Source organism: Halyomorpha halys, unplaced genomic scaffold (assembly GCF_000696795.3).
Source record: "Halyomorpha halys isolate HHAL.00 unplaced genomic scaffold, Hhal_1.1 Scaffold691.1, whole genome shotgun sequence".
NCBI classification, from domain to species: Eukaryota; Metazoa; Arthropoda; class Insecta; order Hemiptera; family Pentatomidae; genus Halyomorpha; species Halyomorpha halys.
The window spans coordinates 378,384-396,099 of record NW_027113417.1 but is presented as its reverse complement, the minus strand read 5'-3'; the positions used below and the strand labels follow the sequence as shown (position 1 = coordinate 396,099).

Here is a 17,716-nt window from a genome sequence, read left to right as displayed (position 1 = left end):
TGAGAGGAAATTTATGTTGAAGGTATGTTATTTTATATAATAAATAATAATGTTATTGTAAATGTTTAAAAGTGAAGTTGTAATATAAGCTGTTAAATGTTTAGATGTCCCTGAGGATGGCTAGAAGGGCCGAAACGTAGGACAAATAAATAAATAGTGTTGAGACTGTTTTGGATATTAAATTGATTATTGATTTTTAGGATGTTACTATAGCATATTTCTGGTGCAATCTTTACAATTCTTTATGGATGAAATAATCTAGTTTTTATATTGAAATGAATGAAAAAATAATTTTATTCTGGGACAAATGTCTCCTACTGATAAATTCATTGTTACATGTTAATATTAATTATCTGGTAAACCTTTAGAAAGTTACAGTATATAGATTAAAATTACGTTAAAACATTGGGTGAAATTACAATTTATAATGTTAATCAATATATGACTATACACATTGTTCACATTGATGTGGAAGTTTGGTTATGTAGTAAGTGCAGAAATGGGTGTTGTTTAAAGGAATGAAGGGATGATGATTGGCGAATGGAGATGGTAAGAGAATTCCAGGACCGAGGAACCACAGTCGACAAACAAGATAGGATACTACTAGGAGCTGATGGGTATTCTGAGGGATAGAATCATGGGATCTTAGGGATTGTTTAAGTACAGTTATGCATTTGTTAGTGATCAGGGAAATATGATTATTCCAGGAGAGGTGTTGGTCGAAAGTGACTCGAAATAATAAGGTTTTCTATATATTGTGGAGTAGAAGTGAATTAGTTGGTTGTTATGGACAAGTCAGCGAAGGAATAAAGGAGTCATTTGGAACCAATAAGAATGGCCTTAGCTTTTCCTGCCTTCAATCTCAAATCATTGTTTAATGCCCATGAGTTAAAGCTATCTATATTTTCTTGTATCTTTTGGATAGCCTTGAGCATGTAGTGGAAGGATACTTAAATTTAGAGATTATCAGTATATAAGTGTTATCGTGAGTGGTGAATAAATCTTTAACAATAGCATCATAGCTTTGCAAACAATAATAAGATGTTTTAAAAACGGTTGCTGCTTAAAAGTAAATAAATGCATAGTATTAACATTAGTTTCAAAGTTTGATGCAATTAGCATTAATTTATTCATCTGAGAAGCTCATTGGTATTTGGTTTCAACATTTTTATTTCGTTTCTAGTCATAGCTATTTGATATTATATGACCTTCATTTAATTGCTGAAAAACTAATTATTTTTAAATTTACTCAAAAATGAAAATATTATTAATATCACGTTCTATTGGAATTTCCTTACAATGTTCAATTGTATTTTATTGTTTTCCAGACCAAGTATTTTCTGATGAGGATGTAAAATATAGTTTAGAATATGAAGAACCTCCTGGTGAGTTTTACACTAGGAAAGTTAAAGGAAGATGATCAATATTACTTACTGATTTTGCATTCTTGTTGTAGCCTGTGAAGTTATTATCAAGCAGGAACTGGAGAAAGATGAATCTCTTAGTGGCGGTAAGATATAAATAATATTATTTAACTTTTTTAGTGATTTTATTGTCTAGTTTAATGCATGATGAAATGTTTGGGTGGATATTTTGGCAGAAAAAAGGATATCTGCTCATTGCATTAGTCAGTATAGTTATATATATATATATATATAGAAAAGTAGCTTAGATTTCCAGTATGCATAGATTTATTTGATTGGTTTATTATTAAATTAAAAATTAAATAAAATGATTTTATTGTTAAAGCCTTTCAGATAGCATCCAAACATCAGTAAAAACAATTAACACAATAGTTCTAACAATAAATTCTCACAAAAATACTTGTTTCTGTACTCTTCAACAGCAAATCTCGTAGAACACTGGTTGGAAACCACAGATATAAATTAAATTGACAAACTAACAGTTTTTTTATTCAGAAAAATGATTAAGAATTAAAGTAATGTAAATTTAGAATAAGATACATTCTTAAAGTGGTATAAGACTGCATTTGTTTTGCGTTGCTGTGCCATAGTGCTATAAACCATTGACATACTAAGGATGGTACATAATATAAGATTTCTTTAATTTTCTTCTCTTAACATTTACTCTGATTGAGATAATTAGTTTATAAACCGGCAGTTTTCAAAAAAAATTCAGGAGACATTAAAAATATGATTGCTATATAAAGATAAATCCATGACTTTGAACTCATTTTTATACTGGATTTAAACACTTATCTATGATAGTCTTTATATATTAGCCTAACATTATAATATGTAATAAGTTGTTGTAATATATTAAATTTTAATTAAGAATTCTATTAAAACAACATTCTGTTGTGTCTTAGGCAATGAAGATTCACAGAACTACCCTCTAGATCTCGGGATCCCTAAACAAAAGAGTTTGGATCTGCAATCGAAACCCAAAATCTTTAAATGCCCTTGTTGTGTTTATACATCAGACACTAGTCTTAAATTAAAAAGTCACACATTACATCGACATTCAAAAGAGAAACCTCATCGGTGTCCTCATTGCCATTATGCCACTGTCACAAGTACTGACCTGAAAAGACACATTATGTCAATTCATTCAAAAGAAAAACCACACCGATGTCCCCATTGTGAATATGGTGCTGTAAGTGTTTTCAATTTAAAAACTCATGTCATGGCGCAGCACACGAAAGAAAAACCTCATCATTGCCCTCACTGTGATTATACTGCTGTGACTGGAACAACCTTAAAGAGGCATATCATGTCAATTCACACTGAAGAAAAGCCTCATCAGTGTCCACATTGTAAATATGCAACAGTTCATGCAGGAGCCTTAAAAAGACATGTTATGAGTGTTCATTTCAATGAAAAGCCACTGCAGTGTCCGTATTGCAATTATGGATCTGTCTTTTCCCATCACATAAAGAGACATGTGAAGCGTCGCCATACAAAAGAACCAGAAAAACAAACAACAACGTGAAAATTCTTTTTTTCATTAAGATCATAAACATTAATATTATAAGTGGCCGAAATAGTGCAACTCGATATAAAGTGAGAACATTGTGGTCTCAATGTTGTTTTGAGATTAAGATAATTAGTGTTCTAGACAAACAATGACTGAAAAATATCAGGAAAAATTCTTAATGTAATCGAGGAAATGTCTCTCTCTCTCTCTCTCTCTCTCTATATATATATATATGTATATATATGTATGTGTGTGGGTGTGTACATTAATACATATTGTGGCTGTATGATTAAATTATTGCTACTTTAATGGTAGCCATTTCAGGTGTTTACATTAAAACTGTATTTTTGATGTTTTGTTGTTGATGTGATAAGAAGCATTGTAAATTTATTTTATTTTTTTGTTTCTTTGTCTATAATGTTTATAATAGTTTATTAATTTGTTTAATTCACTTTATGATGAATGTAATTAATTTATAAATAATATATAATATTCTTAATCATTTTGTGGTCTCTTCTTTTTGTTGATATATGATTATGGAAGTGGAAAAAAAAAATATAATATTTATATTTTTGAAATGTAAAAATATTCATTTTAAAACATTTTAATTGAAAAAATATATAATCGATAGTTGGAGGTAAAAATCTTATTGAATAGTTGCTCTTTATTTTTCATTTTTTACTTTTCTTTTAACTTCATAAAACTTTTACCGATTACAAAGATTTATGAATTGATTGATAAGTTTTTATTTTTGCCTTGTAATATGTTATGGCCAATTGATAACTTTTTCTTTCAATTAGTTTGAGAATATCAAATAAAAAACTAAAAAAACTCTACAAAACAAAATTAACTAACTTTGCAATGAAAAAATAAATATAAATTGCAATGTAACTCTTGTAAAATTATGTCCTCTTAAATATTTTTCCGTTGATTAATATCAAAATTTTTATTAGAATTAAGTAATAACATTCTTTGTATATACCTCGATTAAACAATGAAAATAAACTCTAGAGAAAATAAAAAATATGATACCAGGTTGTGGAAAACACTTAGACCTCTGTTGTCCTCTGTTTGGAAATATTTAAAAAATAAAAATCTTAAATGATACATGTTTTACTGAAAAGATTATGATTTCGAAGATTGAGTAGAGTTCAATTTAAGCTTGAAAGTGTCTCCTTAAAATCCTGGGTATTATTTAATGAATTAAGATACCTCAAATCCAATTTAAATACTATTGATTGATTATTTGATATTACTCAAATGCAAATCCAATTTTTCTGGTGTTATAATGTCGAATTGACTTTTTATTTCACTATACTTTAAGGATGTTGGATTTTTCTTCTAAAATATTAAGAGCCTAGCTATTCTTTCTCATTTTAACATAAATAAACTTTCAATCTATATTTTACCAATAAACAAAGCTCATCTTTAATTAAGAAATTGCAAAATTATATTTTTAAATATAAAATAAAATCTTTTCTGGCCACAATGTCTCTTGAAAAACTGTGTGTACATAAAATTAAACCATTTATTGTTTATGAAATTTTGAAATGTATTCAATTTTAACAGGTCATTGTTAAGGGCAGCCAATCAAACAACATTTTTTCTTTGATTCAAAGATTGGGTGTAACCAGGAATGGATACACACTATTGACATTTATTATAAAAAAATAAGTATACATAACTTTTATGTTATTTTATATTATTATTTTAACGGAGTTAAAGTTTTATTATAAACATATTTTTTTTCATAAAAGTTGTTTTAAAACTTTTATACATCAAAGTTTAAATTAACATTTTTATTTTCAATCTGTAACAGAAAAAGAAAAAAAAAAAAAGAAATTGTTCATAAACCTTTATTTATTTCGAAATACTATATATAAAATAAAGCACTTTAACATTTAGTGATTTTTTTTTTTAACATTGTTTAATTTTATTATTTTTTTCTACAGATTGCAACTACCCAAATTTTATCTATAATCATTTGAAACCTTGGGTTAAAAAATAACCTTGTACTTGAGAAAGAAAATTCTTAGTCAGGACTTAATGCTTTCTTAAGTAAAGATTCCATGGTGACAATGATAATGAAGGCTATTGTACTGCAGCCACCATGATCGCGTGACCTGACATTTGCTGGAGTACTATCAGGATTTACTTGATAGTGCTATTACCAATGGGCCATTTGTAGCCGATGGAGTTAGGACATTACCCTAACAACGTCATAACTGCAGAGGCCACTGGTTCAAATCTGACTTGAGGGGGAGAGGGTGTTCACTTTTATTTCGTGGAAGTTTCACATAATGAAAACTTTTTTTCTTTTCTTTTGTCCGCCTAAGACTCCTGTTAGAGTCCTATACTAATAATGAAAACTTGATCCTTCCACAATAGTTAGAACAGGTTAATTTCCTATAGATAACTTCCTATATCACCCCATACGAAATTATTAGATAGAGGTTAAGTTCTGTCACCTATCTGCCCCCATTCACAAATGATTTGTCAGGATCATCATTATTGTGGAACCTTTGCTTTAGAAAATGGGTTGATTACGAATTAAAATTGTTTGAGTTATACCAGACAGGAGTGATAGGAGCCAGCTAATGGAGCTATTAGAAAAGGATAGTGGTTTTAATTTGTTGAAAAGTACATTATATCACATAGTATAATATATTAAATGTTATATAATTTGCCATTCCTAATTTATCTCTATTTAACTTCCTTACCATGTTCTCATGAGTAAACCACGGTTCCAGTATCTCTTCTCTTCTGTTCAATTCCTGTATTAATGATCTTCCTAGTTCGATTCTCAAATATTCCCGCCACCTGTACTCTCTGAGTAGCGTATTAGTGGTTGTTAATATTCAAGAAGACTTAGATCTACTCATTAAATCCACTTCCAAATCTTACCCCAAGGTAAGTGACTACCTCACTTGGACATACTCTTGTTCCCTGTACTGAATATTGTTTTTATTTTTCAAGAGCAATTTTTTTTTTTTAAACTGTTTAAACGTTTTAGTGATTTTTTCAAAATCTTGTTGAGAATGCCCTTTCAAAATTTATTTCATAAATGAATATTTTTTCGATACTATACCACAATGGGGAAGTTTGTTGATGTAACCCATATTTTCTGAAGTTGATTGGTAGCAATGCTTTTCCAAGCCTTCAACAGCTCATTTTTATTTTGTGAAGGACCCAGGCAGAAAATCTTGACTTTCTTTCTCTGGCTAGACCAATTTAGTAACTCCAGTGTTTGTAAATAACCAACCCTTTCACTCAATGTTGACGTACATATAGCCATAAAACAATAGAAAAAGAAAAAACGTTATTTTATAATTAGCTTTAATTCAATGATTAAATGCATTAGGTTTTAGATTCCTATTGTACGGAAATCGTAGAAAATCATTGTTTTGGATTCGTTTAAGAGTTAATAATGAATAAAAAAATAATTGACTCCTGCTCACAAGATTTTATGAAAATTCGATTTATCATTACCAAATATAGTTAAAGTTTCATTACTGAATCATATTTGAGATATATAAATAAATTACAGAGCGATCGATTCAGGATATTAGTCATCTTACCAGATAAGATAGCTCTGAAGGGCTTGAGAGTTATTCAGTCGGGGATTGTGATATTCTGCTTTAACTTTGTAAGTATCAATACCTAAGATTTTTTCTATGATATCATATTAGATAAGTTAATAAAAGAATTATGTATACTAAATTTGGTCAAAATTAAAAATTGTCATATGCTTGACAGTTAAACAACCATTTGAAATGATCTAATTTCGCGAGCTAAAAAATGTTTTGATCCAATCATCGAAAGATGTCTTAAACTGCTAAAAAGGAATGTCATGCATATCTGAAATGTTAGCGACGATTTTATCATAGTAATTTAAAAATAAAAAAAAAAAAATGGGGCGTATACGTCTAAGGTATTAGTTTGGGGTTAAGTCAGTTTCATTGAAACTATATTGTGCCTATTTTGGCCTTCCTTAACTGATTTTTAACTTCTCTAGCAACACATGTTCATTAATTTTAATAATATTGTATATATTATTTTATCATTATGTTATTTTATTTATTTATTTTTCATACAGATAGTTTGATTATGTTCATCTTGTCTATTCTTTTGTTTGTATATATTTTAAGAGAGTTTTTTATTTTATTTTATTATTATTATTTTATTTTTTTATTTTATTTTTTTTTATTTTAGTATGTATGAGATCATTCATCAATATTACCTATTGCCCACAACTGTGTGGCAGATTGTAATATCTATCAATAAATAAATCTATCTTATGATGAAAAAAAAAATTAATAATATATGCAAAATGTCGTTGAATATACGATCTTATTGTTAAAAAAAATATTTTTATTTTGTGTGAGTTGTCAAATAGTTTTCTCCCATTATTAATCAAAGTTTTGCTTATTTTTCTTAAAGAAATTGTAATAATATATTGGGTTTTAAAATAAGTTCGTAGCATTTTAAATATTTCAATTTAATCCTCTCTGGGTTTATAAAATCATCTTTACTTGGCCAATAATGTTTACATATTCTAAATAAGAATTATTTGAGGTGATTTTATGCATCAGTTTCAACCGAAGAGTCCTTATCTTTAAGTGGTATTTTGCTTGCTCAAAATGGAAGACAAAAAAATCATTTTCGTCATTTAATGATTTTTTATTTCCGAAAAGGAAAATCCGCTGCACAGATGATTAACAAAATTTGCAGTGTGTATGACAATAATGCCTTAGGAAAAATCACCGTCCAGAAGTGGTTTGCTCGGTTCAGAACAGGAAATTTTGACTTGGAAGACGCAAAGCGCTCGGGTCGTTCTTCAACTGTTGATAATGACTAAATTCAAGCATTGGTCACAGACAACCCTCAGTCTACGACAGGGGATATCGCAGAAACGCTGATGTACTCACGTGTCTTTGCAGACCCGGCAGGAATTGGAGTTTAGCTGGAATATGATCCTCACCTACCCTATTCATCAGACCTTGTCCCAACAGATATTCACTTATTTCGGGCTTTTCAAAACTCTCTTAATGGAAAACACTTTAATTCGCTTGAGGAATGCAAAATGCACATAGAGGAGTTCATTGCGCAAAAATCTGAGAAGTTCTGGGAGGACGGAAGCAAAAAAATTACCTGAAAGATGGCAACATGTAATAGATCAAAATGGGTCATTCATAATTGATTAAAAATATTTACAAGAATCTGAAATTTTTATTGAAACCACCATTAAAAAACGCTACGAACTTATTTTACAACCAGATAGATACGAACTTTCAACTCATTTTTGTTTAGGTGGTTCAGCGTATTTGATAAGTAAAAAATTCATTAATTTATTGTAATTGTATAATGGCCTGCCTGTTTCATTTTCAAATATTAATTTTTTTTATCATTAACAGTATTGGTATTACATTATCACGATTATTGTGTCATCATACAAATAATATGTGGTTTTAGCTTTGAGTAAATTCTTTTTTAGAATAAGGGGCTACTTTTGTGAAGGACTCCATAGTCAGAAATAGATTAAAATCAGATTTTCTTTCGCGTAGTACTACATTGGGGGAACGACGGGCATAATGGACTTGGCGGGCGTAATGGCCAGTCGGGGTTATTAACTTGTACAGTGCTGTCAACCCGTGGTATATAGGCCAAGCCCTTATAAAAATAATTTGAATGCATAAAAAGCTGCTAAAGAAGAAAAAGGGAAAAGTATTGATCAAAACGATAGCTGGCAGAAAGAAAGGAGAAGAATAATCTTAACAAACCTGCTAAGGCGTCTAATGACAAGACCACTAAAATAAATCTTTTCAAAGACATAAAATGAAAACGACTATGCTGATTGTTTATACTGTGCTGAAACGTTCTCTAATTCAGTTTCTAATGACATTTGGGTCAAATGCTCAGGATGTATTTTGTGGGCTCGTGAACTTTATGTTGGTGCTGAGCTTGAAGATGCTTTTTTATGTGAAAAGTGTGGACCTATCTAAAAATTGCTTTCTTTAATATAATATAGGGTAGAATAAACAATTATTGTAACTGCAATATTTTAAGTTTCTAGGTGGATTTTAAGGTTTTTTTTTTTTGGTTTTTTTTTGATAGATTTATTTATTGATATATATTACAATCTGCCACACAGTTGTGGGCAATAGGTAATAGTGATGAATGATCTCATACATACTAAAAAATAAAATAAAAATAAAAAAAGAAGAAAAAATAATAATAATAAAAACAAAAAGAAGAAAAAAAAACTCTCTTAAAATATATACAAACAAAAGAATAGACAAGATGAATATAATCAAACTATCTGTATGAAAAATAAATAAATAAAATAACATAATGATAAAATAATATATACAATATTTACACAATCGACCTGAGGATCCCTGAGCCCACTCTATCCCCCACGTGTGAGTCAGTGGAGGCTGAGCAAGTGCGCTAAAGCCGCAAACACTCAACTTGAGTGGAGAATCTGACCATTGCCAGAACTCCAATTGTCCATTTTTATTTTAATAAGTCTCTTGGCCACTGCCGTTTCAACCTTCTAGGTGGGCTGTAGGGATGGGTGGAACTAGATAAGGTTGGATTTTAAGGTAGCAGAAAGAATCAAAAACCCTTAGCCTGGCCAATCTGCCCGCCCTTCCCTAATATGTAATCTATGGTTGATTCAAATATTTTATTTCTATATTTTTCAAAAGTCATTTATTTATATTAATTTAATCACCTTTAACCTTTGGCAAACTCTCTCCTGAAAAAAACATGTCTATGATAACTTTTTCCACTCACTTCTTTTTGAAACCCATTGGTTCCTGGATACCTCCTTTATATTATCGTAATATGACTGAGTGTTTCCTGGAATCTCGAAGCAAAATTAAAACGGTTGATTTATTGCTTTAATTTTAGAGTACCGAGGGGCTCTTCCGTCACCCTATTTTATGAAGAGTTGAAGTGGCTTTACCCTCGTTCTGCCTTAAATATTTCCTTGTATCTAACGTAAACAAAATTAACCAGTTCTGCCGTTCATCCTACATCTGCAATCTCTTTCAATTAAAATGCTTAGTACATTTCTGCAACATCCGTTCAAAGACTTGAAAATTATTAGTCCAAGAACCTGAGTGCAAAAAAAAAAGTGCAGTTATTTTACGCTGATTTTCTATTATTTTATGGAAGTATGTTTATGATTATATATACAAGTCAAAATTGATGAGTCTGTCAATCCTAGATTAGGGGAACAAAAAATGGCGGCTGTTGGAAAACGTTAAAAAAAATAATTAATTTTTCATTTGGAGCTCCACTGCCAGAAAGATAAGAAAACCTAATAGAATATCACTTAAAGTTGAGTAAATTTGAAAAGTATGAGTCCTAATAGAGCTATTTACGTTCAATAGTATTGGAGATATTGTTTTTTAAAAAGCAAGGTTTTATTATGAAATAACAAAAAATCAGTAGTTAGTGAATTTATTTTGTGAAAACTAAATGTCAGGAATCATTTAACGAACAGATGTCTCAGATTTAAGCAAGGTGAATGTACTATTCAGTAGTTTATGATGTTTATCTTCGTAGGAGTATTATTTTTCGTATTACTTGCTAAAAAATGAATTAACAAGATTTTGATATCTAGTTGTTTATATTTTGCATTTCAAATTTTGTCCGACTAGAAATCAATATTTTGTGAATTTATTTTGGCGAATATCATGAAAAATTATTAAATGCCTATAAATTAACTGGATAATACATTAAACTAGCTTTAATTTGAGTGCTAGCAGACATCTGTTCGTCTAATGGTTCCCAATATGAATTCACTGACTACTAATTTTTCAGTACAGTTTTTAAGAAATATATCTTTTTAAAAAAGTGGATCTTGGGAGTTATTAAAAGTAAAAAGTTGTTTTAGCGGCCATATTTTTGTAATTTTACTCTTCTTTATAATGATTTTAACTTAGTTATCAATAATAATTTAATTAGCGTTGTATATAGTTTTAAACATGTGGAATTCCGAATTAAAAATTAATTTTTTTTTACGTTTTGAAATAGTCGCCATTTTTCATTCGCCCTAACTATACTTGACATAGTCATCAATTTTAACTAGAAACTATACATAGATTTTATTAAAGTAATAAAAAATTGGGGTGAAATAACTGCCTTTTTCTCTACTGGGTTCTTGTAGTGTATATAAAAACTGTCCATCGAATCGCTCGCTACCTTTGACAGATCTTTCCAAATCCGTTCCTCTTTCTTATGAAATTTCACGAATGAAGGAAGGGATTGTTGATTAATCAACTCCTGTCCACCCAATACACTAAGAATAGCATTGAAAAGCTTCAAATAAAATGTTTTAATGGATAGAAAGATAGTTTAAATTTAACATAAATATTATTAGTTGTATTTAATATTCATATGTTCATAAAATCATCATTACTTATTTTTTTTATTATCAGAATACACCTTAAGATTTATGTTTTGTAAAAGGATTTATTATTTTTCTAATGTTTCTGCTTTGCATTAAATATTTATATAACCATTAATTGCCCCATCTTGTTGATTTTTGGTCTATTTTTCATTTTATTTTATAAGAAGTTAATTACCTTATGATTTTTGATATGATAGATGATTTCATTTTTTCTGTTTTCTATATATTTATTTATTTTACATTTTTTGTAAATTATTGTTGTTCATTTTTGTTTTTCTAGTCTATTATTTCAGTGATAATTTATGATATTTTATAGTTTCATTTTTATTTTATAAATTTTGTTTGCTAGTCTAAGGCACTGAAGCATATTTTCGATGCCTATAATATTATTCTAAAGGGACATGAAAGAATATCCTTTTTTATTTATACCATACGACTAAAATCCCAAGAATAGTTTCATGATGTAACCAGAGGGTTTAAAATTAGGTGTTAAAAAAATAAAATTAAAATTTGTGTGCATTGTTCGTTATGATGTTAGTAGGCAGAGTTTGGAAGATTAAAATCTATTTAAATATTTGATTATAATCTGCTAAGAACATATTTTTTTATTTTGTACTTGTTCGAGATATTTTTACTGACTTAAAAATATTTATTTTTATGTAGTGTAACGTTGGTATATATTTGGTATAATTGTCGTTAGTTATAAAGATAAAGAAAAAAAATGAAAGGTAACAATAATAATTATGCTGACAATTTTTCCTTTTAAATATGTTTAAAATTTAGAACTAAGATAATTCCTGATTAATAATTTTTCTAAGTAGTTATACACTTGATAGAAATTTTTGTACTGAAAGAAATTTATTTTTATTGCTAAATTGTTGGCAAACTTAAGTAAAGATATTATAGTTATTTTGAATGATTTATCTCTACACTCTTGATTTTTATAAATACATATAAATTTAAAATATCCTGTCTTTAAATATTCATTATACCTTTTTTAGGTGGTGAGCTTCTGCAACAAACCAAAAACAACTACTACCTTGTGATCTACGCAATAGCTGTTTACATTTTTAATAAATGCAATTATGCATATAGAAGGAACTGAAGATAGTTGTAAAAGCGATCTTACGAAATCAATTTCAGATCTTTTGAATAGAGGTGATGAGAAAATTAAATGTTGTTTGAATAAAGATCTAGTGCTGATTATTGGTACTACTGGAACTGGTAAAAGTACCTTGGCTCAATACTTGGCAGGGAACACTGACCGATTGCATTCCAAGCCGACTTCTTCCGGAACTTCTTTCATAATCGTAGATGAAGATGATGCAATTAGTAATAACTCTACAATCTTTTCCAAGACAGTGTTTCCAAGTCTGGTTGAGAATAAAATATCGGATATTGTCTACTGTGATTGTCCAGGTTTCTGCGACACGAGAAGTGCGGCTTATGACATTGCTGCCAACTATTTCATCAACGCAATTGTGGATGGCGCGCGTCGGGTCAAGCTTGTATTCGCTATTCACCACGCAGCAGTGGAGGAAGGTAACGAAAGGGCGCCATTTATGGAGATGGTGAAACATGCGACTAAGTTCATAAAGAATATTGAGAAATACAAGAACAGTATAGCGCTGGTGGTGACCAAAGTCAGTGGTTATAACAAAAACGGAAGGATTTCCGATGAGAAAATTGTAGGAGGAATTGCAGGATTTATGCTATCGGCACTCAAAGACTTGGAAAAGGAAGGACACGGATCGAGCTCCCAGTACGAACGCGATATAAGATTCATAAAGATTTTATTGGTAAACGTTAATGAAGATTATGAAAAGATAGGTATATTTAGGAAACCAGAGGAAGCTGGGAGGTTAAGTGAATTGGATGAAACGTTAGAAGAGAGAAACCTATTACAGAAGATCGTCCTTAACAATATTCAGTTCATTGAAACTGAAAAAGGTGATTTCGGCTACACTTTATCAGCAGACTCTCACAATCACGTGACGGAGTTAGTGAATATAATAAATGAGGAAGTAAGTGGGGATATTATTAGGTTGAGTTACGAAGTAGAACGATATTACAGGAGTAAAGAAGACTTTGATCTAGAACTGTGGAGGACCACCTTCGAATCACTGTACGAAGTGTTTTCTGGCATACAAACAGAAGCTTTAACGAACAGGGATAATGACTCTCAACAATATCTTAAACGTGTGATTGATAATATTAAAACAATCGATTCTAAGATTTCTGAAATATATTTGAAAAAAATATCCAGTAAGTATCGTCAATTAGAATTTTTAAAAACTGTCAGTGAAAGAGGACATAGAGTGGATCCTTCCTGTGTGGCTCAAGGAATAGCTCAAGTCAAAGAATTTTTTCATCATTCCAGTAAATGGTACAAATTTCTATGCAAATTGTATTCGATCTTAACCAGCTACTCAATACAGATGAGTTCCACTTTTAACACTTTCGTTTTAGAAGAAGAGGATGTGAGATTGAGTGAAATTAGTTTAGATCCTAATCTATATAAAATTTTTAACGATGATTTAGGATACGATAATATAAAGGATGTCATCCTAAATAAATCGAAAATAAAGACATTTGAACATTTATTAAATATTGTGCTGAAAGATAATGTTGAAACATCACGTCCAACAAATGAGAGATTATTGATAGTTGGTCGTTTTCTTAAGCTAAGTGAGATTAAAAGGATTTTCCAAAATTATAAACCGAAACGCATCGATATTTTGGCTTTGAACAAAATTTTCATTGACTCTGACCTAGATGAAACTGGAAATGAATTGCAACTTACTATAATAGCTCCAACTTGGGATATTATCGGAGAGCCCTGCATAAGGTTAGATGGAAGGAGTGGAGCAGCTCACGAGCCCCCTAAAGCAGCGAATGGAGGAGAACGAGGATCTGCCGGTCTTCCAGGAGGAGCAGCTGGGATTTTCGTCGCTGTAGGACATCAGTTCATCAATGACGAACATCTTCGGGTTTCGGCAGTCGGTGGACGAGGTGGACCGGGGCAGGACGGTGGCAGGGGTTCGGATGGCCAAGACGGCCTGGATCCCGATATACCTGACTGGGAAGATATTGATGTTCAGAAGAAGAAATGGAGAGAGAGTGGGTTCAATGTACATATTGTGGTTAGGCACATTATTCCCATTGTACGAATTTTAGAAAGGGAAAAGGTGGATGTGACGGGTACCAGCGGAACATCAGGTGCAACTGGAGGGGACGGTGGCAGAGGAGGATTTGGGGGCCCAGCAGGTCGGGTCATCATCGTCAACACTTCTGGGTCTCAAACAAAGTTCAAAGTAAATTGTTGCAATGGAGAGGGAGGTGAAGCTGGTTCTGGTGGTGCAGGCGGCAGCGGAGGTCGCAATGGCCACCAGCAGAGGGTCTACATCCACAGGTTCGACATAACTAATGGGAACCGTAAGTTTGATAAAATAGACAGTCCCAGGGACATGGGCCGGGCTGGGGATGGCAGTGCGGGTTCCTCTGGGCTCAGTGAACAGGGTCTGAACGATGCTCCAGGAGCTTTGGAGTTTTCCAGTCTCAAGCAGATTATTGAAACTTACAAGGAGTTGTTAAAAGAAAGCCTCAACAAAAGTTTTGAAGTTTCCCATCTTAAAGGGTTTTATGACAATCTGGAAAATAATCCACAAGTTAATGATCTTATCTAATTATGAAAATTACGAAGCTACGAAAATATAGAATATATAATGCAAGAAAAATTAAAACGAAATACTGTCGTACTTATATGAATTATTTATTTTCTTTGGCTTATTACTTCATTACTCTTTTTTTTTATTTTGTAATATTTTTTTTTATATTAGTTCTAATAGAATGGATTCATAATTCAAGGTATTTATTACCCGTGGTTTTGAAAGATAACTTGAGAATTAATTTTTTTATATTAGTTTGAATGAAATAGAAAAAAAACAAACATGAAAATTAATTTCAAAATCCCCTACTCCATTTTTTCTTTTTTTCCTTACCCAGGTTAAGTTATGTTCGCTGCGTCTAATTATTGTCATATTTATTATTTACTGCTTTGCATGGGCGAACCCAGCGGGAGGCAGGAGGTAGCTGGTAGCTACCGCCCCTAGAAGTGAAAAAAATTATTATTGTGACAAACATTTTTTTTTTTTTTTTTTAAACTACTAATTTTTATTTATTGATAGATATTACAATCTGCCACACAGTTGTGGGCAATAACATACATACTAAAATAAAATAAATTAAATTAAATAAATGAATACAGAAAAAAAAAACTCTTAAAATATATACAAACAGAAGAATAAACAAAATAAACATAATCAAACTATCTGTATGAAAAATAAAATAACATAATGATAAAATAATATAGTCTCTAGTCACATTTACACTCTAATATACAATATTTACAACATCGACCTGAGGATCCCTGAGCCCACTCTATCCCCCATGTGTGAGGGGCAGAGCATACCTCAAAAGATCCCAGCGCATCCCCCTCGCCGCATCACTGGTCGTGAGTCATTGGAGGCTGAGCAAGTGGGCTAAAACCGCAAACATTCAACTTGAGTGGAGAATCTGACCATTGCCAGAACTCCAATTGTTCATTTTTATTTTAATATGTATCTTGGCCACTGCCGTTTCAACCTTCTAGGTGGGCTGTAGGGATGGGTGGAACTAGATGAGGTTTGAACCAAGCGGAGAGTAAGGTATAAGGTTTGGGGTAAAATGGATTTGAGCTTGAAAAGCAATCTGGCATGCCATACCCGGTCAAAAGCTTGCTCTATGTCCACAAAGGCACCCGAGCAATATTGTTCATCGATAGATAGGTTATCGAGGCGTGAAAGGGAAGTGTTTAGAGGGCCTAAGCCTTAGTGTATAAAGAAGTCCAGGAGTTCAGGGTTACGGTTAGGATCGGTTGGCCAGTATAGATAGGAAGGAGGTTTGTTGATTTTTTATTCATATTAGTAATTCATCATTTACTTTGGCTTACATAACTTTATATTTCATTCTGTTATTTTACTTAAATGTTTTATTAATAATATATATCTTCTTTCTCACATTTTTCAATAACTTTAATTTTCAATCATTTTTTTGTACATATATTTACAAACTAAATTTTCTTGTTCCTATTTATTTATTCCTTTTGGCTTATATAATTTTATATTCTATTTCTTTAATCCTGTTATTTTATTTACATCCATAATTACATACATGAACGTTTACCTTCTCACTTTTTATAACTTTAATTTAAATAATTTTCATTTTGTACATATATTTACTTACTAGATTTTTGACATGTATATTATTTTCTTATTCTTTCCTCTTTCCTGATTGTAATATTATTTGTTCCCATATAGATTTTATCTTCTTATAATACTTAGTCTATACTTTGTTTTCAACACTATTTATGTCTCTATCTTTTCTGATATTTTCTAATTATTCTGTGTTTACCATCATTCATTATGGTTGTTATCAGTAAGCTACCCAACCAATCAACGTCCTAATAATAATAAATCCAATTTAGGTATAATCAGAATAGAAAAAGATTATAAAATCTACAATCTCACATCAACTAACTAAAAAAAAAATTACCTAATAGAGATAACTCATCATTCAAAGATAGTTCAACATATGAATTTAATATTAAAGTTAAAAAATACCTTCGCTACTCAAAATCATAAAAAATACAAGTCCAATTTATAATTATTTTATTTGATTATTATTTATTTAGACCATTGGAACAGTTTTACAATGCTTCAGTTGATGATTCAATTATGGGAAATTTAAATTAGATTTATCAAACTCTTCAACTAAGTTAATCGTATCTGTAAAAAAAATCACAAACTGTTATCTAATATGTTGTAGCGAGAGGGAGCAAGTAGTTGGACCACAACTCACCAGAGCGCTCCACCTCGAGACTCAACGAAGCTCTCAAATTTATAAAACATTTCATTTTGTAAAAAACACATTGTAATTTATATATATTAATATTTTCTGTACATACTACTTAGGAATATCTGTACAATGAATAATAAATGATAACGATGCAATGCACGAACCTATCTCAAGCAGACATGTACCGACCGCTTCTCGGTCACAGCCGCATAGACTAGACCTATAAATAAGGGACTCAAAATCCCCCAATTTGATCGTAGATCCACCTCCTTTCCTGGGTCTAGTCATGGCACAGGTGGCGTATACTCTACTTGAGATAGAGAGGTTCACTGCCGATCTGTTCTCTTAAAAGTTATTTTTTTGATATGCTCACCCTTGACTATGTCCTATCTCCTTTCCTTACTCCAGCAATCTTAGTCCGCCGGCTTCATCTCCGCAACTAAGATTGTAACCTATTTCCTA

At 30.9% G+C, this 17,716-nt stretch overlaps 2 protein-coding genes across 3 annotated transcripts in view; both read left to right on the top strand.

The window, feature by feature from the left end:
* Positions 1 to 4,841, top strand: part of LOC106685427 (zinc finger Y-chromosomal protein) — a 14,524-nt gene extending 9,683 nt beyond the window's left edge. Inside the window, exons 6-8 of one of the 2 annotated variants that reach the window (XM_014428082.3) lie at positions 1,329 to 1,385; positions 1,457 to 1,510; positions 2,330 to 4,841. In XM_014428082.3, the coding sequence (XP_014283568.1) occupies positions 1,329 to 1,385; positions 1,457 to 1,510; positions 2,330 to 2,952 (734 nt within the window). In that variant the 3' untranslated portion in view covers positions 2,953 to 4,841. The remainder of the gene's footprint in view (positions 1 to 1,328; positions 1,386 to 1,456; positions 1,511 to 2,329) is intronic. The other variant, XM_014428083.3, reaches the window with a different exon arrangement.
* A 1,482-nt stretch (positions 4,842 to 6,323) lies between these two features.
* On the top strand, positions 6,324 to 17,609 carry LOC106685426 (uncharacterized). Its single transcript, XM_014428081.2, has 2 exons — positions 6,324 to 6,583; positions 12,361 to 17,609. Exon 2 carries the CDS (start codon positions 12,445 to 12,447, stop codon positions 15,043 to 15,045), a length of 2,601 nt encoding a protein of 866 aa, XP_014283567.1. The 5' UTR covers positions 6,324 to 6,583; positions 12,361 to 12,444; the 3' UTR covers positions 15,046 to 17,609.
* The last annotated feature ends 107 nt before the right edge of the window (positions 17,610 to 17,716 follow it).